Here is a 22,819-nt window from a genome sequence, read left to right as displayed (position 1 = left end):
GATTTTTTTCATAAATGGTTAACAAATATCAATAAATAAAGTGATGCAACGCTTTAAGACACATTGCATCTATATTTTGCATTTTATTCATCAAGACTTAAAATATCATTATTTTCTGAATCATCTAAAAACCCCTGAGATGAATATTCTGTGTACATAATCAGTAAAATGCATTATTAGCTGATTGTGTCATTAGAAAATCAAATTAGAACAGTACCTCCCTATTCAAACAATATTTCCACGTTCATTTTCCAGTGACACTCAGATCTGCTGTCCATTCCAATGGATGGATATTTTTGAGTAAAAGCTATAAATCTTAAATGCCATTTTTGACACATTTAAGTAATTTAACATATCATCTTTACTTAAAACACAGTTTAAGCACAAATTATATACTTTAACAATATGAATTATAGACTGAAATGGACCTTGCACTTCCTCCCCGCTTCACAGTTGGCCATGCTTGTTTAAAAAAGGGGGCATTGCTGTACTGCAGTCCACTTTAAATGATGTGCAACACTGATTGGTTTATAGACATTACATCAGTGCCCCAGGAATAAGTCCTAATACTCGTAAATTAGTGAGTATTTTAGCACTCCAGGTTCCCTCATCTCAAAGTCAGTGTGCTTCTGGTTAGATGTCTGAAATAAGGTCTGTGGTTAACACAAACTTGAGAGATGTTCAGATTTGATCTACAACATAAAATACAACTACTTACTACTTACTACTACTTACTACTACTACTACTACTACTTACTACTACTACTACTACTACTACTACTACTACTACTACTACTACTGGGCACCTTAATTAGCTGATTTATATTTTGTGATAGCCTAGGGGATCTGCTTAGCAACCACGGTAGTTACCTGCGTCAGATGTAATGAAATTCAATATTGGCTTTTTTGAGTATGTTGTTTATTCTTTCACATTACAATGCACAAAGGAAATAAATGGAGGAGCTGCTTACAGCTGGAAAATGTTTTAATAAAAGCCAATGGTGAAACAAATACAAAAAAAGTATTTGATCTTGGGGGGAATGACTTTGATGTTTGTTGAAGTCTGTCAAGTTTCATTGGCAGTAGGTTTCTAAGCTGCAACGACATCACACATTTTGTATTATTTCTTGTTAGGCTTTAAGATGTATCAAGCAAGTATGTTGATGTTCTTGTATACTACCTGCAAAAACAGCATACTATGACAAGTGTGCAGTACATCCTGCATCGATAACTGTCGTATGAATTTCGCATATAGTGTCTGTTTCGGCATAAGTACAGGTCACATGATGCCGTTTTAATTTTATAGTGATAGTGTGATTTAAAGACAATCTTTTTAACATGACCTAAGGCAAATATATAAATATATATATTGTTTGAAACATCCTGTAACAGGTCTAGTGTGTCTGATGAGGTTGCAGAACTGAAACTTCTAACATGTGCCAAGCATGCAGGAGAAATGGTGGCCAGTGGGACAAGGCAAAAAAGTAAATGGCCCTATCTAGAACCAGTGTTTAATTTGTCCATTCTGAGCTGCTGTAGAACAACACAGTGGACATCATGATTATTAACTCACATGATTATTAACTAATGAAAACCTGGCTATCATTATACACCATTTCTACCAATAGAAGTCCCTAAATCCTGCACACTGGACCTTTCATCGTCTCTTTAAGGTTCACATTTGTATTCATTTTATGGAGAAATCATTGAAATCCATTGTGCAGCACTGGTTACAGCTTTATTTACTCAACATGTTTTACTTCACCAAATGCACCTCATTGTCAATAGAACAGAAGCAATTCAGTGCAGATAACAAAGCTGTAAAAGAATTAGCTGATAAGCTGTGTTTACATATCTGCCATTGATGTTGCACAACGGGGTCTCTTGCACAAGTTCAATAAAACATCAAATTTTAATTTAAGATAACACCCAGCTTTTGGTTGAATCCTTCACACAAAATCTGACCACTACCTCTTTTCTTGTCCCAGGAATTCATAAGAGAAAACATTATTCATTAATTCACCATAAAATCAAGTGCAGATTTGAACATAATTTATTGCCAAAGAAAAGATAATTTAGTTATTTTAGCCACATTTCTATTTTCATTCCTTTAGAGTTTTCAAATAATAAAAAACATTTAACTAATTCAGCTCACACAAAACTATAGCTGTTAATATTCTTTAAGCTTTTCTTAATATATGCTTGTTACATTGGCAAGTTCTTTTGCCATCTAAATTAAAGGCACACGTAAACATATCTTTGCAACTATTACATAGATGCATACTCCTGTACGTGGTGTAAACATTTCACCTCCTTTTAAGTATATAGATATATTACATATTCACCATCACTGGAAGAGGAAGAGGAAAGAGGAAGAGAAGCAAAATATTCTCAGTAATCTTTGGTTAGTGTAGTGTTTAAGTGTTTTTCCTAAATGCTGAATTTAGTGTTTAATATCTTGAGTATTATTCTTTCCAGGAGAGAAAGTAGAGCTTTCCCGATCCGTCACCACAAACCAGTTTGTTGGGTTCTTCAGGATTCACCTCCAAATGCAGAACAGGACCTCCACACACAAACATTCCCACCTGGAGGAAAAGAGAGATAAAGAGCAGAAAATAACTGTTTTACAATTGAATAGGCACTTTACAATCATTTGAAAATTAAGGTGAAGGGATAAATTCAATTAGTCAATATGCTGCATAAAAACAGAGGAGATCTTTCAGAGGTCCCTTATTCCCTGTCTTGCAAAGAACGTGATGAGATGTTCTCATCCAACTATCCACCAGAGAGCAAGTAAGTGGATTTCCTAAAGTGTTGTTCTCTGTTCACTCTGTCATACCTGTTTCTTGGTGTCTCTGTCCCACAGTTTCACTGTCCTGTCGTAGGAGGCCGAGATGATGGTGCTGTCAGTGAGTTTCAGCACAGTGATCCTGTCACTGTGAGCCTGAGGATAAAACAACAACATCATTAAAAAGAATACAAAGTGAAGCCCTGGCTCAAAGCAACAGTCAGTTATCTCTGATGTTTGCCTTTATTTTATTTTCCAAAATACACAGCTGCTGGGTATTGGCAGACAGAAGCCCTTTTTGCTCTTGCAGTTACCTAAGATTTAAATTTGGAGCACTTTTACAGCTGAAAGTGTGCTATGACAATTTGTCAAATAGGAGAATGCTATTTAACAATTCTGAGTATTCATTAATGATCCTTTGAGCAAAAATGCCAAACCTTTGGTGGTTCCAGCTTCTCAGATGTGAAGATGTGTGGCTTTTCTTTGTTGTCTGTTATTGTTATTTCAATATCTTTGGGGTTTGGACTGTTGATTGGACAAAACAAGCCAAGGCTCTTGGAAATTGTGATGGGCATTTTTTAACTTTTAACTAAATCATAATGATGATCAGTGATCAGTGTTGTAGCAGTTGTTGAATGTAGTTGCAATACTGCACAAACTGTAAATATAGTTTTTGCTTTCAAGCATTTTTTTTCGCTCAATGTATATGTTGTTGGGATCAATGGACTCCAAAAATGATATGCTCATTTGTGTGACTTAAATTGGATGTATAGGGAAATATAAACAAGAATTCTCTGTAACCTCAGCCCACTCAATATGGCAATTTAAGTCTTTTCTCTGCAGACGAAAAGATAGCCAAATGAACTCTGCTTCCCACAATCCTCAATTTGTTTTACACCTAGGTGTGAAACCCTGCCTATGGAGGCAGTCTTCAATCATCATTGGTCACTGTGGCATGTGACCCTCCCTCCTGTGGCTCTCTGACCTCCACTTGTTGCTCACAGCAGATAAACCAGACTTTTCCTTTCACAGCAGAGGACGCTACAGCCTGAATTATATTTTGGGTGGTTGGGGATGCACCGCTAACCTAAAGTAAACAAGTTTAGCACCAGCAGCTATGTGCCAACCTCTTCTATGCAGGCTCCTAATACCTTTATCTTTACTACTAATATGGTAATTTTTGTTATTTTATTTTAAATGATTATTCGGTATTCCAAATTGATGGTTTAGTCCAAGATAATTTATTGGCAATTATTTTCCTTTTTCCATTCATGTTATTTAGTGTACTAAAGAGTTATCGTTTTGTTTTTGGTTTTTTTTTCAATTAATGAGTATTTCTTTTTTCTTTTCTTTTTTTTTTTTTAAAGATTATTTTTTTGGGCATTTTGCCTTTAATGGACAGGACAGTGTGAGAAATGGGGGAGAGAGAGAGAGTGGGGGGACGACATGCAGCAGAGGGTTGCAAGCCGGAGACGAACTCGGGGGCATCACCTCTATGCATGGGGCGCCGGCACTATCCACTACACTACCGACACCCCATTAATAAATATTTCTAATAGCCATTTTAATTCATTAACCTACGAGTTTTCAACAACATTATATAAACATATACGCTATATTTCTTGTGTTCTGCTTCTAAGTGTCTCGACTCTTACAGGTTTCCTGCTGCTCCATGAGGAAACCTCTGAAGGCTGGTTGTACCACATGTTGCCGTCCACGTCTCCACACACGACAAACTCTGAAAGAATGTACAACACATTGGATAATCACACAATCAACAAACAAATAAACAGCTGGCATGCAGGTTAACAGAAGTACGCTGTAAGTAAACGTTTTAATTGTAACAGCTGCAGTGGAAAGAGTATTAATACTAGATATTAGTACCTTTGTCCACAGTTCCAGCAGTTATCAGGCTCCCCTTCTTCTTCTCCTCTTCATCGGTCTCTAGGCTCATTTGGCTGAAAGCTGAATTAAAACTGTTTTTGGAACCCATGGCAAACTGAGAAAAGAGAGGACAGAGGCATCAATCAACATTTACAATGAATACAATATGTCACACATTACAACTGAGGTTTGACTTCATCTGTAATGGAAATGTGGGATCTGCTTAGACAGACAAAAAGGAATCATTCTTTGCCAGGTGGTATCATTTAACTAGCAACAATATATTTTCTTTTTATGAAACCATAGCCCAAAAACAAACATTTTTTTAAGTGTTCTTAGAATGCTGTTAATATTATTTAGAGATGAGTTGGGCAAAACTCACAACAAAGCCAAGTTTGACTTCTTTGTCTTCTTCGCCCACCAGCCACATGCTTTTCTCGTCGTTACGGACCATCCCCAAAATTCGGACACATTGGCTCCAACTGCAGTTAATGACAAACACAAAAAAAACTTTAAGGTTGGCTTTTATTTGGGGCTTGTATAAGAAGTAAAACCCAACAGCACCACTTCTAGAACAAAGCTGAACTATGTGTAAATAGAAGCTGCAGATATCAAAACTCAAAAATGTAATTTAAAAACATATATTAACAGGCTGTGGTCCTGTAAATATTCAGAATAAGGATTCTGACCCAGGAAACAGGGATCCTGTGAGGTTCTGTTTAATTAAGGTCCATTTAATGACTAATATTTATCACTTTCAACAAACTGGAGCAACAATTAAAGGCAAATGTAATTAGGATGTTTTTTCAAAAGTGACAAATATCAGCAGATTAGATTTCAAAAAGGCATACAAAAACATAATCAGCAATATTCTAAACAGTTTCCAACACTTTCTGATCACCTCCACCATAAACAGATTTGCCTTAATTAACATTTTCTCTGTCTCAATCCAACAAAGGAAAAAAATCAAAACTAAAATTCACAAACTTTTGGGAAGAAGTGAGTTTTCTCTTAAATTCAAAAACCTAACAATCAGCCAATTTTGACAACAATTCGTTAAAACAACCCTGAAAAAATCTGGACAAAGTCCTTAGTAAATACTGTATAGTATGCAGTGGTACCTGGTGATGGAGTAGTTCCAGTTGTTCTCCTCATATTTTGTTACATCAAATATTGTTCCAATGTCTGACACACCCATCAGGACAGAGCAGTAGATGAGGCGGACCACTGGGTTTTTCACAGTGTACGTGGTTACCTTCACCAGGCTGGGAGCAACGGAAACACAGGACAGAGCAGCAGCTAGTTAGTTTGTATTTACCTTAATTTTGATCACACATATTCTGAATCTCAACACAGTTCACAAACTGTAGTAAAAAAAACATAAAAAAAGGCCAGACTCGGGTCACACCCACTTCCTCCGGAGGGAGTTAGGTCATGTGAATTAATGCGTCTTTTGGTACTTTTAGCTCTTTGAGTTTTCGTCCTTTTTCCTGAAGAAGGGTGGAGTTCAAGTCAAAGGTTTCCAACTAGAACTCAGCTAACCCCTCCACATACTTCATGTGGTCAGCCCAGCTACCAGCGGGACTTTGACCATGAACTCATCACTGTCAGACTCAGATGAAGCCGCAGGATACAGTATCTTTGTAGTGTGCGACTGCTTTGCAGTTATTTACCTTGCAGTGCTGTGTTGGTGATTCCACACCAGCTTCCACACATCAACAGCAGGCTTCGTGTAGCTGACAGCAAACTGACCGTCAGGCATGGAGCAGATTGCTGTGACGGTGCTATCTGAAGCCTGACACACACAAAGAGACACACCCTGTGATGAACACAGACACAAAAACATACATTTTTCCAGTATACATCCCTTTTTCTTGTGCATGTCTTCACCTGCTTGTGGCCGACCACAGTGTGATGCTGCCATACTTCCAGCAAACCGGATTCGTAACTAGCAAGAAGCAAATCACCTCTCTGGGAGAAGCACAGAGCCGTGACTGGGCCTCTCAGACTGGGAGGACTCTCTGAAAAGACAGAAAACAGTTTTCAACATAAAGGTCACAAATCACATATTCGATACAGTACATCACATCACATTGCGACCATGATCCCACCTGCAGGTAAACAGGTTATCTCCCTCACTGAGCAATGTCAGGTGACTACTGTTACTGGTGATATCTACAGAAGAGAATGATTTCACATTATGTGGGTGACCTGGAATTGATTATTGGATGATTGAGGTTGTGAATAAACTATGACAGGATCGTCCAGACGTAAAGAGTAGACACTGAAGCAATTGCCACCATCTACAGTACACCATCTACACTTGTAAAAGTTTTAAATGACATTCATCTGAGCAGTGATGCATCAAAGATTTCAGTTCTGGTATTACTGGACCTCAGTGCTGCAATCGACACAGTTGACCATAACATACTGCTCGACAGACTAGAAAAGTTTGTGGGACTTTCTGGCACTGTGCTAAATTGGTTTAAATCTTATTTACAAGACAGGGATTTCTTTGTGTCACTTGGCAATTATGAATCTGTGCGAACAAAGATTACATGTGGAGTTCCTCAAGGGTCCATTCTTGGGCCTCTTCTGTTCAACATCTATATACTCCCTCTTGCTCAGATTATGGAATATCATAACATCTCCTACCATACTTATGCAGATGACACATAACTTTACATAACAGTGTCACCAGATGACTATAGTCCCCTATATCTACTAAATAAGTGCATTGACGAAATCAATACGTGGATGTGCCAGAATTTTCTACAACTAAACACAGAAAAACTGAGATAGTTGTTTTTGGCCCCAAAGAACAAAGATCAATAGTCAGTGCTCACCTTGACGCCATGACACTAAAACCTACAAATCAAGCCAGAAATCTTGGTGTAGTTCTGGACTCAGACCTAAATTTCAATAGTCACATTAAGACAATTACTAAATCAGCCTACTACCACCTTAAAAACATAGCAAGAATAAAAGAATTTCTGTCTAAACAAGATACAGAAAAACTTGTTCATGCTTTCATTTTCAGCAGGCTGGACTATTGTAACGGTGTCTTCACAGGCCTGAGTAAAAAATCAATCAGACAACTGCAGCTCGTCCAGAACGCTGCTGCCAGAGTCCTCACCAACACCAAGAGAGTGGGGCACATTACACCAGTGCTTAAATCACTGCACTGACTTCCTGTGTGTCAAAGGATAGACTTTAAAATCTTGTTACTTGTCTATAAAGCACTAAATGGTCTCGGGCCTAAATACATCTCTGATATACTTGTACGTTATGAAGCATCCAGACCCCTCAGATCATCTGGAACAGGTTTACTCAGAGTTCCCAGGATCAAAACCAAACAAGGTGAAGCAGCCTTTAGTTTCTATGCTCCCCGCCTGTGGAACAAACTTCCAGAATATCTGAGGTCAGCTGAAAGTGTCAACTCATTTAAATCAGGGCTTAAAACATTACTATTTACTGCAGCTTACCAGTGAACTAGATATGTAACTTACTGTTAGGATAATCTGTAGCTATTGTTTTTATATTTGTCTGCTTTTGCTTTGTGTTTGCTTTTTAAATGCATTTTCTGCACTGTTTTTCTTGCTTTTAGCTTTTGTTTTTAATGATCTATTGTTCCTTTAATGTTTTATCTTAACGTATTTCTCTTGTAAAGCACACTGAATTGCCTTGTGTATGAATGGTGCTATATAAATAAAATTGCCTTGCCTTGCCTTGCCTTACAGTGACAGTGAGGAAAGGTTTCTCTCAATTAAGCCCCTTTCACATGCGCATTCTATACTTGAAATGTTCAGGAACATTTCCTGCATGGGTAAGCGCCAATCCTCCACCTTAAGACCAAGTTACATTTTAAGAAAAATTCGGGTTAGCCCCAGAGTGAGTACCGACTCCGGTCCTGGGGACAAAAATTCAATGTCTCCCCTGTGCTCTCCGACCACAGATCCAAATATTTTGTCCTTAATTACGATGATCAAGATCTCAATAATGAACAAAATATTTCCATTATTTTTATAATTTATAAAATAGCAGTGTTGCCTGTATGGCACAGGGAATAAAGGACTTCTTGTAAATGTTACAACTGGTTCTTGAGACTCTACATTGATGCCCAGATGGGAGCAGCTCAAACTCTGAGTGTAATGGATGTGAGGCATCTGCAATTATATGCTTGGCCTTCCTGCGCACAGCGCAGTCATATATATTGCTGAGTTGTTTCTGTGACTTGCCAATCACTTTTCCTGCAATGCTGACAATCTTGGAAAGCTTGTTTTTGCTCTTTGCACTCAAGTTGCCGTACCTTGCTGTAATGTTAAATGATAAAATGCTTTCAACCAGGCGTTGGTATGCTATTTCAAGTATGTGTTGGCTAACACCAAAGCTCTTCAGCTTCCTGATTAAAAACAGGTGCTGACTGTCTCTCTCTCTTACACAGCACTTCTGTTTTTGTTAACACGGTACATATATATCCATATATCCGAATAATCTTGTTTTGGAGTAATGCAATTCATAAATGCACACTGACAGAGTCCATTTTCTTTCTTAATGGAACTATATAAATAGCAAAGTATTAAGTATTACCTGTTGTCCACGTCCAGCATCGCAATGAGCAGTCTTCAGAAACAGTGAGGAATTGTGGGAGTCCTTCTTTGCAAACAACTTCACATATCGCACCGCTGTGACCCTGGAAGGTGCCTAAGTGCTCCACCTGCATGATACAGAAGGTGAGAGAGGAGAGGAGACAAAAACATATAATTAAGTGGCAGTGTCCACTCTTTTACTAAGAACCCTGAAGAAGACATTTTTGCTCTGCAGCGAGACTAGAACTGAAGATGAAACTAAATCAAAGAAAATGTGTGCAAAAAACTAAAAAACATTAACAGGACAAAATGACATACCAGAACATTAATATGATAGAAATATTTTACTAAAAAAACACTTTAAAACCACTTTCCCATTTTACTTTGATTCACCGACCTGTAATGGCTTCCAGAGCTGCACTGTGCCATCATCAGACGCAGTGGAAACAGTCATTTCCTCTGGGTTGTTTTCTTTGCTCTTGTCTTAAAACCAAAGCAATAAAATAAATAAGAATCATTCTTTTGTACAATATGATATAAAGAAGGAGAGACAAGTGAATGTGTGTGTGCACTCATTTCCCGGGACATTTACCTGTAATTGGTAGGAGTGAGCAGTGGTGTACACGTTGCTTATGTGCAGCAATGTGGCAGATTTCTGTGTTTGTTTCCCAGCTCCAAACATGCAGCCCTCCCTCTGCACAGCCGGCTATCACATATTGTCCCTGCACACAGAAACACAGAGTTAACACGAAATGCCCCTAATGAGGCTGAAGGTTTACTTCGTGTAAGTCTCAAAAGACAAAACAAAGACAGACCTGCAGTTAAATTTCAACACTTTACACAAACTATGGAGCTCATTTTCTCCACTGCAATTAAATACATAAAGATTTTTCAGGGGAAAAGGAAATAACATCCTCCTCATGAGCTGCTCACCAGACAGCAGACAGATGTAAGAGGATTCCTCCAGGAGATTTCTTTGAGACACTGGCCTGCCTGCAGATCCCATAAACAAAGTCTCCCGTCGTTTGAAGAGCTTATCTGGAACAGGAAAGGGAGGCTGATGAAGACAAGTTTACATAAACACAATAATACTGCTGTGAATAAATATGAATACTGTGTAGGGGTAATATTATCGATGCAAAACACTGATACATATCAGTATTCTTAGGAAACATCCTTATTTTGAAATTCCCATTGCACATCTGCGTCACCATTTCTGTCCAAGCACACCTCATTCCTAAATATTCAAAATGTGCTAGTGGCCTAGTGTCAGATAACAGCAAGCAGCCAAGAAAAAGACGATGAGGACATTTATTGATATTGTTAAATCAAAATCATATAGTGGCAGACTTTCTGATATCAGTATATATTGTATCATTGTCCAAAGAACCAATATATTATCATTTCATGACAAAATTTACTTTACACAGCTAATACTGTAGTAATATGACTCTCTCAGGTAATAGCTCTACTCAAGGGCAAACCTGTAACCCTGTTTAGTTACATTTAATTGATGTAATGAAGATTTACCACACAGTCTGAAGTCCAAACACAGCCGGTGATCCAGTCTCTGTGAGAGAGAAGGAGCGACTTGGAGAGAGCAGGAGGAGACGAGCTCACATCCCACACCATCAGGGCCTGAAACAAAGTAACCTGTCAGTCCTGCATTATACTGACCAATCCTTCCCTAATTTATATTAATATTGATGGTAGGCTAAATAACAGAAATACCACTGTAGGCGTATCTAGCAAAGGAACGTCATTACATTGTTCCAAAAATCATAAAAATCCAACATTACCATGAAGCTATGCTGCTTAATGATTTGCAACATTGCCAACAATGACCTGATACAATTAGTGATATCAAACAGAGAGCTACCGCTAGTGTTGTCTCATATCATCCAACCATTTAATCACCATAACAAAACCCTGCACAAGCACATTGTACCTGATCTTTTCCACCGGACAGCAGCTGTCCACCATCAGGGCTGAAAGCCAGACAGGTGACTCCTCCTCTGTGGCCCCTCAGCATTGCAGGAGGCTCTTCAGTGGGGTAGCGGTCAGCGGCCACATCGCTCAACAACCACAGAACAATGGTGAAGTCATCTAATTCAAAGGGGAATGAAGAGGGGTCAGTAATTGAGTAGAAAGAGTGATGCTTTAAGAAAAGAAGAAGGCAAAAGCACCTACTACCTGGAAACAGATTATTGTAGCAGAAACTACCACAGAAGCTGTTTTGAGTACTTTAGCGGGTGCTTGTCTGTCTGTCTGTCTGTCTGTCTGTCTGTCTGTCGACAGATTTTGTCAACGTATTAGCATTACAATTGCTATTAAGGCCAACTTCAAAGATAGGTGTGGTCAAAGCAAGGACGCTGAAAGTAGGGGCGATAGAGGGATCAGCTTCACAGCTGGTGTGATCCCATTGCAAAGTGGCCAGTAGTTTCATTTTACTATCAGCAACACTTACCTGAAGCTGTAGCCAAGTATGTGGAGTTTTGTGCTAATGCAAGGACAACGCCTGTCTGCACACCAAACAGTCCACACAATTCCAGGCCTCCCAAAAGTCCCTTCTCTTCTTCTTTTCTCTTCCAGACCCTCAAACGTTTGTCACTTCCTGCTGACAATAGCAGCTCCTCTGCATCCGAAACGACCCACAGCAAACACAGTACGGACACATCAAGACTTCCGGAGTCCCAAATACTCTCACCTACAATTAAAATAAAAATAGTTATGGTCTGTTTGTTTTCCAGATCTACTTTGTGATTTTTTTTAAATGCAGGGTGTGTGTGTGTGTGTGGGGGGGGGAACCCACAGAAAACCCAGGCATAGGGAAAACATTCACTCCACACAGTAGGGCCAAAGCCGGCTGGTGTGTGCGAATCCGGAACCCTCTTCCTGTGAGGCGACAGTGCTAACCACTGTTCCACTGTTAATGTATGTGCATGCTTTATGTCTTTGTTATTCAATACAATATTCATCGATATTTTATGTCTTTGTCTTTCTGTCAATCCTTTGTATTCTTTGGTGACAGGCAATACTTTTTTTCTTTTGGCAAGCAAGGAAGAAAGTAAAGTTTCTTTTTAAAGTACCCTTCAGGAAAAGATATCACAAAGTATTTCACAATAAAAGGTACAATAACACAGAAAATACAGACACAAAATAAATGTAAGAAACAAAAGTAAAAAAAAAAAAAATGTATATATATATATATATATATATATATATATATATATACATATATACATACACACAGTACAGGCCAAAAGTTTGGACACACCTTCTCATTCAATGCGTTTTCTTTATTTTCATGACTATTTACATTGTAGATTCTCACTGAAGGCATCAAAACTATGAATGAACACATGTGGAGTTATGTACTTAACAAAAAAAGGTGAAATAACTGAAAACATGTTTTATATTCTAGTTTCTTCAAAATAGCCACCCTTTGCTCTGATTACTGCTTTGCACACTCTTGGCATTCTCTCCATGAGCTTCAAGAGGTAGTCACCTGAAATGGTTTCCACTTCACAGGTGTGCCTTATCAGGGTTAATTAGTGGAATTTCTTGCTTTATCAATGGGGTTGGGACCATCAGTTGTGTTGTGCAGAAGTCAGGTTAATACACAGCCGACAGCCCTATTGGACAACTGTTAAAATTCATATTATGGCAAGAACCAATCAGCTAACTAAAGAAAAACGAGTGGCCATCATTACTTTAAGAAATGAAGGTCAGTCAGTCCGGAAAATTGCAAAAACTTTAAATGTGTCCCCAAGTGGAGTCGCAAAAACCATCAAGCGCTACAACGAAACTGGCACACATGAGGACCGACCCAGGAAAGGAAGACCAAGAGTCACCTCTGCTTCTGAGGATAAGTTCATCCGAGTCACCAGCCTCAGAAATCGCAAGTTAACAGCAGCTCAGATCAGAGACCAGATGAATGCCACACAGAGTTCTAGCAGCAGACCCATCTCTAGAACAACTGTTAAGAGGAGACTGCGCGAATCAGGCCTTCATGGTCAAATAGCTGCTAGGAAACCACTGCTAAGGAGAGGCAATAAGCAGAAGAGATTTGTTTGGGCCAAGAAACACAAGGAATGGACATTAGACCAGTGGAAATCTGTGCTTTGGTCTGATGAGTCCAAATTTGAGATCTTTGGTTCCAACCGCCGTGTCTTTGTGAGACGCAGAAAAGGTGAACGGATGGATTCCACATGCCTGGTTTCCACTGTGAAGCATGGAGGAGGAGGTGTGATGGTGTGGGAGTGTTTTGCTGGTGACACTGTTGGGGATTTATTCAAAATTGAAGGCACACTGAACCAGCATGGCTACCACAGCATCCTGCAGCGACATGCCATCCCATCCGGTTTGCGTTTAGTTGGACGATCATTTATTTTTCAACAGGACAATGACCCCAAACACACCTCCAGGCTGTGTAAGGGCTATTTGACCAAGAAGGAGAGTGATGGAGTGCTGCGGCAGATGACCTGGCCTCCACAGTCACCGGACCTGAACCCAATCGAGATGGTTTGGGGTGAGCTGGACCGCAGAGTGAAGGCAAAGGGGCCAACAAGTGCTAAACACCTCTGGGAACTCCTTCAAGACTGTTGGAAAACCATTTCAGGTGACTACCTCTTGAAGCTCATGGAGAGAATGCCAAGAGTGTGCAAAGCAGTAATCAGAGCAAAGGGTGGCTATTTTGAAGAAACTAGAATATAAAACATGTTTTCAGTTATTTCACCTTTTTTTGTTAAGTACATAACTCCACATGTGTTCATTCATAGTTTTGATGCATTGAATGAGAAGGTGTGTCCAAACTTTTGGCCTGTACTATATATATATATATATATATATATATATATATATATATATATATATATATATATATATATATATATATATATATATAGGAAAAGGAGGAAAACTTCAAAGCTATTTTTTTGGCCTGTAAAACTTTGGTGTTGGTGAAATCTTTATGTTGCAGAGTAATTATGTGACTGTAGTTATAAAGACAAAGACTTATTTGTAAGGTCGTATGATTCTCACTGCATGTTGTCTGCATATCTGTGTTTGTCCTGTCAGATTGGTGTCTTCCAGTGATTCTATCTAGTAAATGATTTTCTTTACATTCCTGGTATATAAACACACCTGAGTCAAGACTGAAAAGTTTGATGCCGTCACCATGGTATCCCACAGCAGCATAGTCTCCATTAATAGCCACACACAGAGCAGCAGGCTCAGACGTTACAGACTTCAGTTTCTTAGGAGGAGGCTCCCGCTCGCACTAGGGAGAGAACATTATATGCTTTATATCACTGGAAAAAAAAAAAAGCAATTCCTTTCTTTGTCATCAATTGTTTATAAATTACACCCTAACAGTTCACTTGCACAGATTATGGCATGAAAGACAGGCAACAGTAAGGTTAAGAAGATAAATAAGGAGCTTACTTTATCACTTTTTAAAGCAGTGACTGAACGTCCAAGTCCTCCTGACCAGAGCTGGAGCTGTTTTACAGAAGGACAGGAAGACACACAGTAAAAAAAAAGAAGGCTATTTATTTCAAAGTGAGTGACAGTGTTTTTATCTGAGCCTTAAAGCTCTTTTTTCTGACTGTTCTGAAGAAATAAACACATGGAAAAGTTCCAAATTCTCATTTGTTTGTAGTTTGTTTTGGTTAAATAGTGATTTAGTCAGCAAAGTATAGGAGTAATTCTACATTACAATCCTGCCACTCAGGCCTGCAGAGTTAAATCAATTTCTCTGATCCAGGTTCAGTATATAGATGCAGCGATGCCTCACCATGTGATCAGAGCCGGCACTCAGCAGCATGCTGCCTTCATCCAGGAAGGTGAGAGCCTCTGTGGCTCCGCCATGAGCCTGGAAACATCCCACACAGGTAGAGTTGGGCACTGACCACACTCTGACCTCTCCAGACACGGAGCCGGAGCAGAGCATGGAGGAGGAGGGAGAGAAGGAGAGACTACGCACTGAACGCTGGTGACCAGACAGAGACTGAGGGAACAGACAGAGAAATTATGGTTATAGTTAAAAAAAAATAGAAAGTATATCATCCACCCACAACATTTTAGTTTAACCTGGGCACAGTTAATACTCTTCCTTTTTCACTCCCATTTTCTGTATGCCTCTACAATGCATGTTTAAATAATGGCATGTAAGCCATGCACGCATCAACATAATATTACACTGAGAAGATGAATAGACTATACAATCAAACAGATATAATTCTGGAGGTGGTTTTAAAAGATTACTCCACTGTTTTGCCATTGCACTCCTATAATATTAACATAAAGACTGTGGAAAGTATAAAAAAAAGAAAAAGGTCCAGAGTTTTTGTGTCTTTTTATTAAGCTGTTTATCTTCCATTCTAAACCTGGCACCCACATTACCCACAAAGCACCACTGACAGGTCTGTTGGTGATTCAAGTGCATTATGCTGATAGTGGCTACTGTTGCCTCAAGCCACTAGCCTGCAGCAGGAATGAGGAGTTTGCTACAGAGGTCTTTCTAACTCTACACCCCAAGATTTGTTCATTCTTAAATTTGTAGTCTTCAGACACAACCAATGCTGAACCAAGTGGCATCACTTGAGACAAGCATCAGATTTTATGGAGCTCCCTCTGGAGCCACAGAATGCTTTATAGTAGTTTTCATATATCAAGCAGTACTCCCAAAGATGTGTAAAATCAATGGAGTTTCCTTTTAAAGTGTTAATCCTAAAGTTTTATTATATTTTGTTACAGTTTCAGAATGATTGCTTTTAAATTTTAAGTACTGAGCATTTAACTGACTTTAGCTACCTGTATGACTATTCTGATAACTCACCGTTAGCATTTTATTCTGGACCCAGTTCCACACAATTACGTTCCCATTCCAGCAACCAGCAGCAAGCAGGTGACCCTCAGGTTCAAAGGTCACACAGTTCAAAGGGCTGGAGCTTTGCAGGGCAGCTACCTCATTACCTTTAGTTGAGGACCACACCTTAAAAGCAGAAAAACATTCAGTACAATAAAGGATGGATAGTGTTTACCGGTTAAGTGATGCGTACAATTTAATAAACATTGACAGCATAATTTGATAGCAGTAGTTAAAGAGTTCAGTTAAAGATGTCCAGCTACCCTTTAGCTGCAACAAAGTGTTTTCTAGTCTTTCCGTAACACATATAATATAAAAAATAAAAAACAGAATAAAGAAACACAAACACTAGAAAACAAAGAACTGACTTTGCAAACAAAAGTTAAATGTGATTTGTTTGAAACTAACTTTCAGCATGAAATCCAGAGACACAGTTGCCAGGTGCTTCCTGTCTGCAGTGATATCACTTGCTGTTATCACATTAGTGTGGCCCTCAATCAGAGCAGTCCTACAAGCAGAAGAAACACCAGTCAGTGAATTCAAGCATTATTAGCTGGTATTATTCAACAGGATTAGGATATTCATACAGTCTGAAATTCTCCTCTCACCTGCAGCCATTCCCAATGTCCCAGATTTCTATTCGTCCATCATAGGAGGTGGTGGCAAGACGTCCATCCTTTAGAAAGACACAGCTCGAGATGCCGTCACAGCTGCTCACAAGCGACTTCACTTCCTGTTCACAGCCAGGAGATAGAGTTCATATTAGACATTTTTCTAGTTTTTTCCCAGCATGTGTGACAATTGAACATTATTTTTTCTCAGTTATAATAAGTGTGTTTATATGTAAAAAATCACTTTATGCAGGAATGTATTTATGAAACCTGATTTCTATGAACGGGTGAAAAGGATGAGAAAAAATAAAATTTTTAGCTTGATTTCTCCTGGAGACGAGCTTTTACTCTGGTATTTACATATGTGCATGTACACACAACTTATGAAAGACAAGTAAATCATCACTGTGACAGCAAAACACCAGCAAAGACAGAGAAATCAGTTTGTGTTGGGGAGAAATCCGATTCCTGATCTGCTGCATTTACACTTGAGTTTTTTAGTAACCAGAGTACTACAGTGCATAAGTGTTGTCAGTTATTATATGCAACCTGATTTCTTATGTGCTTGTAAATGTTCTCAATGTGAACTGAAAATAAATAATGCATAGCCATTTGAGCCCTATGATTAGTCAGGATTTCTAGGCTTAATAGAAACCATGAACACAAACCACCCATTAGGCCTTAAAATGTGCAACATAAAAGTGACACAATGAAGAACATGACGGCGGAAAACAAAAACATCCCTATTGGAAAATTTGTCTGTACCTGTCCGGTCTGTGTGTTGATGAAATGCAGTATTCCTTGTCCAGTACCAACCACCATCAGTTCTTCATCCGAGCTCACAACCAAACAGGTCGGTTCAGAAGGGAAGGTCGACACAAGCTCACTGGGATAAAACACAAGACCATCATCACATTCATCAATATGGATTCAAACACTCAACATACAAAGTCATGAGGACAAAAACATTTCTAACCTGAAGATATTTTACATTTGACTGAAGTCAAAAAAAGCTGTTGGCTTAAAGGGATGGAAAAATAATCATGACTGACAGTGGATTTAGGAAACACCTATAACGCACCTCCTCTATCCACCTTGCAGACAACCTGCTTACCTCGTCTCCTGAAGCATCTGATTGTCATTGTTCAGCCACTCAACTACCCGGGCCCCTCCTTCTCCCACCAGGCCTTGTGCCCAGGTGTGAGCAGAGGTCTCAGCAGGCTCGTTGAGGGCTTGCTGAATGAAAAGAGCCGGCCAGGAGGAGAGCAAGGGGCTGTGACGCCGCAGGAAACTTCGGCAGTCTTCTAGACGACCCTGGAAACCAACTGAGAGCACAAAGTGAAACTTGTATGAGGAAGGAATAAAACATACTTGACAGGAATATGCGAGTTATGTATTTTCAGCACTCACATGAGGTTGCAGACTTCGGCATGTTATCTACAGGAAATGCACAATGTCACAAGATGCAAATGTTAGAATTTTTCGTAACAGTCATCGTTTATCAAGGGAAGGTTTGCTGAGTAAACCTGCCCTTGATACATTTTTATTTCCATCAGGTGCACATATTAGGGAATAAATGGAGAACCATCCAAAAGCAGCCACAGCATCATCACGCATACTCACCATACAAGCTGTAGGTCTCCAGAAGGTGGTGCAAGAAGCCATGGCGCACATTAGCATACAGGAAGTAGTAGCTGGAGAGTAGGGAATGAAGCGCCTCCACCTGGCCACTTTGAATCTGACCAAAGCCAAATAAAAGCAGCCAGACATTAAAATCTTAAGTGAATATCATGTGTAACTGTGGTTCTCTGAATGTTTTTTTTACCAAGATGTATTAAATTTCTCTGTCTGGGCTTATTGTCCTAACTGAGCATTTTGTTTGGCCCCAAACCTGTTCAAACATCAACAAATTCCTGATCAGGACTGACGTACTATAGCATTTTATGTTATGGGTGGTGATGGGAGATGACTAACCAGTTTGGAAGGCAGGTGCAAGACAGAGTTGGCCTCACAGTTAATGAAGGTATCTGTGCCCTGTGGGTCGGCTAGTGTCCACAAATGTGCTGTATAGAGAGAAAGTATAGTGACATAAGACTAATTTAAACACACAGGGACCAATACTCATACTGTAAGAAGAACAGATTGTGTGTACATTACCTGCTAGTACAAGGTGAGCTCTGGTTCTGTCATGTTCTGTTGGTAGGAGAAAGTCCTCAAAGGCCCTCTTCACCTCCGGATTGGTTAGAACCAGCATGTCGTCAGTGTTGTGGCAATGAGACGAACCGATCAGACTGCAGGTAGGAAATCCAAATGGGTTTAATAATTCTTTCTCCGTTAGGATTTTTATCTATAATGCTACACTAAACAGTTTTCTCCAGATGTGTATTCCCTCTAACATGGAGGAAATCTAAAAGCAAAAAATCTATATAAATCTTTGAAACAGTGATCAAATACTAATGATTTTGTGCATTTCATTTTAGTGAAACCGCAAAATATATTGGAAACATAAAAAATGACCAGCTAGAATAAAATAAACTAACATGACTGCAAATGATAGCACAGGAGAGTCTAGATAAAAACAGAACCTTAGTGTGGTGGCTAGGTGCAAGGACACTTTGACATGTGGTCATTGCATCGGCATGTCAGAGATGAATTTTCACAAGCAAGTAGCATTTCTGCTTCTTGGATTTGCACTCATATGGGTTTCATACCTTTGTAAACTCTGTACCATACGGGTGAAAGTTGCCAGGGGAATGCGTCCTTTGGGCTTCCTAGACAGATGCAGAACTTCCTGCCATGTGACCTGACTGTCCCGTGAGGATAGGTCATTGCACGTGTTCAGTACAGAGTACAAGTCTCTTTCCCTCAGGCCTGTCGACAGTTGAGCAAATTACCACTTCGGTTATAATATCCCTTTAAATAATCTGGCACTCAGTGTATTGCACTTCCAACCAATTTACCAGATCTAAAAAAGCTTAAATCATCTTACCGGTGGTGCAGACAGTGAGTGCTGCCAGGGCCCAGCGGAGTCCCAGCATGCCTCGGTACTGCAAGCAGAGTCTGTCCAGGCTGTAATGCACCAACTGGCTCAGAGACTGAGGCAAGCCCTGGAGGCTCTCCTTCAACTAAGATACAAAGACAAAGCACATTGTAATCAACAAGTTGAAAATCATGTGCATGCATCAAGATTAAATGGTAGCAGGGTTATCTAACATTTCAAAGAAGATTAGCAACATAATCAATCGTCTGCTTGGAGGAAAAGCCCACAGACATATTCAATAACAGTGGATTAAAAGTAAATATTGACAAAATAAATACAGTATATTGCTTCTTTTTAACATTCATTATGTCACCAGCTGTCATGCACTATACATTGCGTCATTTGTACCCATGCTAGCAGCAGGGTTCCTAGGTCTACCAGTGCATAATTTGGTCAGCCCACCATAATGGTAGATATCTCAAAAACTATTAGGGAGATTGCCATGAAATTTCACGTTAAGGTCCCTGGAGGATTCATTTTTAATGACCGTAGTGATCATCTGACTTCCACCAACAGGTTAACCTGACCTGCATGAGGTTGACACTTTGGTACACGCAATTTATTGTCCCCTTAGGATGACTTTGTTCCCCCTGAACTTTCATTTAGCGCCATCGTCGTGTCAAAATCTCATTTTGTCTGATATTTTTATGTACATACTAATATGTTATGATCAACTGTATCTGCAAAACTAATGGCATTCCCATTGGCCTCAGTTGTACTTTGTGTGTAGTGCTTATTAGGATATGTCTGCATGCTAACACAAAATACCTGCTAAATCATCATACTGTTATTATCATTATGAGAATGCCATTGTGCTGGTTTTAATATTGTCATTAACTTTTCTATGTCTATCTATCAGCTTCTTTACTGGTGTTACATATTGTAAGAAGGTTTCACGTAAGCATCCACCCATACATATCGTTGCTACATCCAACCCTGGAAATATAACCTGTTGTGGAAGTGTCTAAATAAAGAGATATCAAACCTTGTCAAAGGAGGCAAAGTTTCTCAGGTCTTCACAGGCCAGGTGCAGGTAGAGAGGACTCACTGCTCCCTTCTTCATTATTAGCGTCTGGAGCTGGATGTGCAGATACAACACAGTTTTAGGAAAAAATAAAACATTAAAGAATATAAAGCAAACTGGTGAGTATCAAAAGCAAAATCTGGAGACTTGCAACTGCCAGAATTCACAAAAAATGTGAACTCTGTGATGTCTACGGTGCAAAAGAGATTAGAAGAACCTGATTGTTAAATGCAGAGTCACTGAGTTTCTTCCCGAAGGTGTCCAGTCCCTTCTGAACTATCTCCTTTCGGTCCAGCATGGTAAGCTGTCCCAGGGCAAACAGGACAGTACCTTTTTTCTTGGCCAGGATTTGTAACAGTGCCGCTTTGGTTGGGATGCTCACTACCAAACAAACACCCTGGCAACAAAAAGAGAATATGAGTTTTACTGTCACAGATAAATGTCTAAAAACAAAGCATCCAGTGTAGAAATATTTTTTGTCCTGCATCCAAACCACGTTTTGTGTCATTACATGTCAACTGAAATAATAAAATGTCTCTGCTCTGAGACTGTAGACATGTCAGCTACTTTATGCAGACGAGTATAAAACTTAAAATTCAGACCTATCATTACGAGCTCATACGGATCGACATTTTGGCAGTTTGAAGTAACGACATTGTAACTGACCTGTGGAAGCTGCTGTGGGATCCACTCAGAGCTCAGCTGCCCTTTGCCATCTTGGACAAGATCAACCCCATCAACCAGCAGCACCAGAGGTTTATTCTTCTTCTTGTCACTCAATGTGGAGTGAAACTCCAACAGCAAATCCCTGTGAGAAAAAAAGGAAAAGTCAATAGCTTCTAGAGCACTGACAATATGATGCACCTTTAAACTATTTAGAGGATGATTGAAAATCTATCTACTTGTAAGAATGGGGAAGAGGAGACTCCTCCTCCTCAGTATCTTTTATCTTCCTCAGCCCCTGAACAAGGCACTGAAGCAGGTTCTCCACAGAGCGTGCTGAATGGCTGGCAGCTGTAGAGTAGGAGATGACATCACAGACAAGTTTTTTTCTGGACTTTACTCCCGTCCTGAGTGCATCTGCTAGAGCAGCCTGTGTGGAGAGAGACAAATATGGGTAGCAATGTTTCCCATGTTGAGAATTTACACACAGTAGCCAGTTTATAAGGTACACCTGGCTAAAACTAATTCAGTCTAATACAACAGACCTGTCCTTTAAGGCAGGTTAAATTACAATGTTTGCCAGAAAAAAAATAAAAATCTGGTTTCAGCTTCTCTGTTGTAAGGAGTTAGTAAATTTAATCTTGGTGATTTGGACTCTTGGTCAGACAAAATCAGACATTTTAAGATGTCATCTTTGGTTTAGAGAAAAATTTTTTATCAGTCTCCTGACATTTCATCAAACAAATGATCAATCTGAATGTAAACATGTCATAAACAGGTCAGAATTCCCAATTTCGTAATAAATTTACCATGAAGACAGTTTTGCCTTCTCCAGGTCCTCCCTCCACCACCATCATCCCCCCTTTGGTCTGGGCCTGCTCCACCATCTCAACAGCTGCTGACAGCAGCTTTGCCCTGCCAAAGAACTGCCTCTGCAGCGCCCCCTGGTGCACCTCCTGCTCCATCACATCAGACACAGCCCCAGCCTCCTCATCCTCCTGCCATACAGAGAATAATGAAGTGTTCTTTTTTTTTTTTCATTTTTACAAAGTTAACTTTGGTTTATGAGGAGTTTGGAAATAAAATTATTTTAATCATCAGATTGACTAACTTCCACAAACTGCTTTACTACAGCCATCCACAGGTCTTCCAGCACAGCCCTTCCAAAGTCCTCCAGATTTTTCAGATATGGTTTCCCCTCCACAACGCCTCCCCACTCACACGAGTAACTATGACAGGAAAAACAGAGAAGTAGGCTCCGGACTTAAAACTGTGTTTTATTGGTTTAATTTCAGAATGCTATATGCCAGTTTTTAAAATAAATATCCCACTTTACCAGTAAATACTGA

The 22,819-nt window shown here is 39.5% G+C and overlaps 1 protein-coding gene across 3 annotated transcripts in view; it reads right to left on the bottom strand.

The window, feature by feature from the left end:
* Positions 1 to 1,716: 1,716 nt before the first annotated feature.
* tep1 (telomerase-associated protein 1) overlaps positions 1,717 to 22,819 on the bottom strand; it is a 38,749-nt gene continuing 17,646 nt past the window's right edge. For all 3 annotated transcript variants that reach the window (XM_033650541.2, XM_033650542.2, XM_078173022.1), the window contains exons 22-56: positions 22,582 to 22,699; positions 22,280 to 22,468; positions 21,710 to 21,900; positions 21,474 to 21,615; positions 21,025 to 21,204; positions 20,769 to 20,861; positions 19,733 to 19,868; positions 19,455 to 19,614; positions 18,901 to 19,034; positions 18,718 to 18,806; positions 18,367 to 18,481; positions 18,154 to 18,180; positions 17,858 to 18,068; positions 17,509 to 17,629; positions 16,741 to 16,865; positions 16,541 to 16,640; positions 16,103 to 16,258; positions 15,059 to 15,271; positions 14,707 to 14,763; positions 14,407 to 14,542; positions 11,729 to 11,968; positions 11,210 to 11,367; positions 10,792 to 10,899; positions 10,195 to 10,299; positions 9,854 to 9,983; positions 9,659 to 9,744; positions 9,263 to 9,389; positions 6,563 to 6,693; positions 6,346 to 6,467; positions 5,794 to 5,937; positions 5,055 to 5,154; positions 4,673 to 4,787; positions 4,444 to 4,526; positions 2,840 to 2,944; positions 1,717 to 2,585 (exon numbers count right to left, since the gene is read on the bottom strand). In XM_033650541.2, coding sequence (XP_033506432.2) covers positions 2,466 to 2,585; positions 2,840 to 2,944; positions 4,444 to 4,526; positions 4,673 to 4,787; positions 5,055 to 5,154; positions 5,794 to 5,937; positions 6,346 to 6,467; positions 6,563 to 6,693; positions 9,263 to 9,389; positions 9,659 to 9,744; positions 9,854 to 9,983; positions 10,195 to 10,299; positions 10,792 to 10,899; positions 11,210 to 11,367; positions 11,729 to 11,968; positions 14,407 to 14,542; positions 14,707 to 14,763; positions 15,059 to 15,271; positions 16,103 to 16,258; positions 16,541 to 16,640; positions 16,741 to 16,865; positions 17,509 to 17,629; positions 17,858 to 18,068; positions 18,154 to 18,180; positions 18,367 to 18,481; positions 18,718 to 18,806; positions 18,901 to 19,034; positions 19,455 to 19,614; positions 19,733 to 19,868; positions 20,769 to 20,861; positions 21,025 to 21,204; positions 21,474 to 21,615; positions 21,710 to 21,900; positions 22,280 to 22,468; positions 22,582 to 22,699 — 4,567 coding nt within the window. In that variant the 3' untranslated portion in view covers positions 1,717 to 2,465. The remainder of the gene's footprint in view (positions 2,586 to 2,839; positions 2,945 to 4,443; positions 4,527 to 4,672; positions 4,788 to 5,054; positions 5,155 to 5,793; positions 5,938 to 6,345; positions 6,468 to 6,562; positions 6,694 to 9,262; positions 9,390 to 9,658; positions 9,745 to 9,853; positions 9,984 to 10,194; positions 10,300 to 10,791; positions 10,900 to 11,209; positions 11,368 to 11,728; positions 11,969 to 14,406; positions 14,543 to 14,706; positions 14,764 to 15,058; positions 15,272 to 16,102; positions 16,259 to 16,540; positions 16,641 to 16,740; positions 16,866 to 17,508; positions 17,630 to 17,857; positions 18,069 to 18,153; positions 18,181 to 18,366; positions 18,482 to 18,717; positions 18,807 to 18,900; positions 19,035 to 19,454; positions 19,615 to 19,732; positions 19,869 to 20,768; positions 20,862 to 21,024; positions 21,205 to 21,473; positions 21,616 to 21,709; positions 21,901 to 22,279; positions 22,469 to 22,581; positions 22,700 to 22,819) is intronic.

This window comes from Epinephelus lanceolatus, chromosome 12 (genome assembly GCF_041903045.1).
Source record: "Epinephelus lanceolatus isolate andai-2023 chromosome 12, ASM4190304v1, whole genome shotgun sequence".
In the NCBI taxonomy this organism is placed as follows: domain Eukaryota; kingdom Metazoa; phylum Chordata; class Actinopteri; order Perciformes; family Serranidae; genus Epinephelus; species Epinephelus lanceolatus.
The sequence above is the reverse complement of the archived record's forward strand: the minus strand, read 5'-3'. Positions and strand labels throughout refer to the sequence as shown.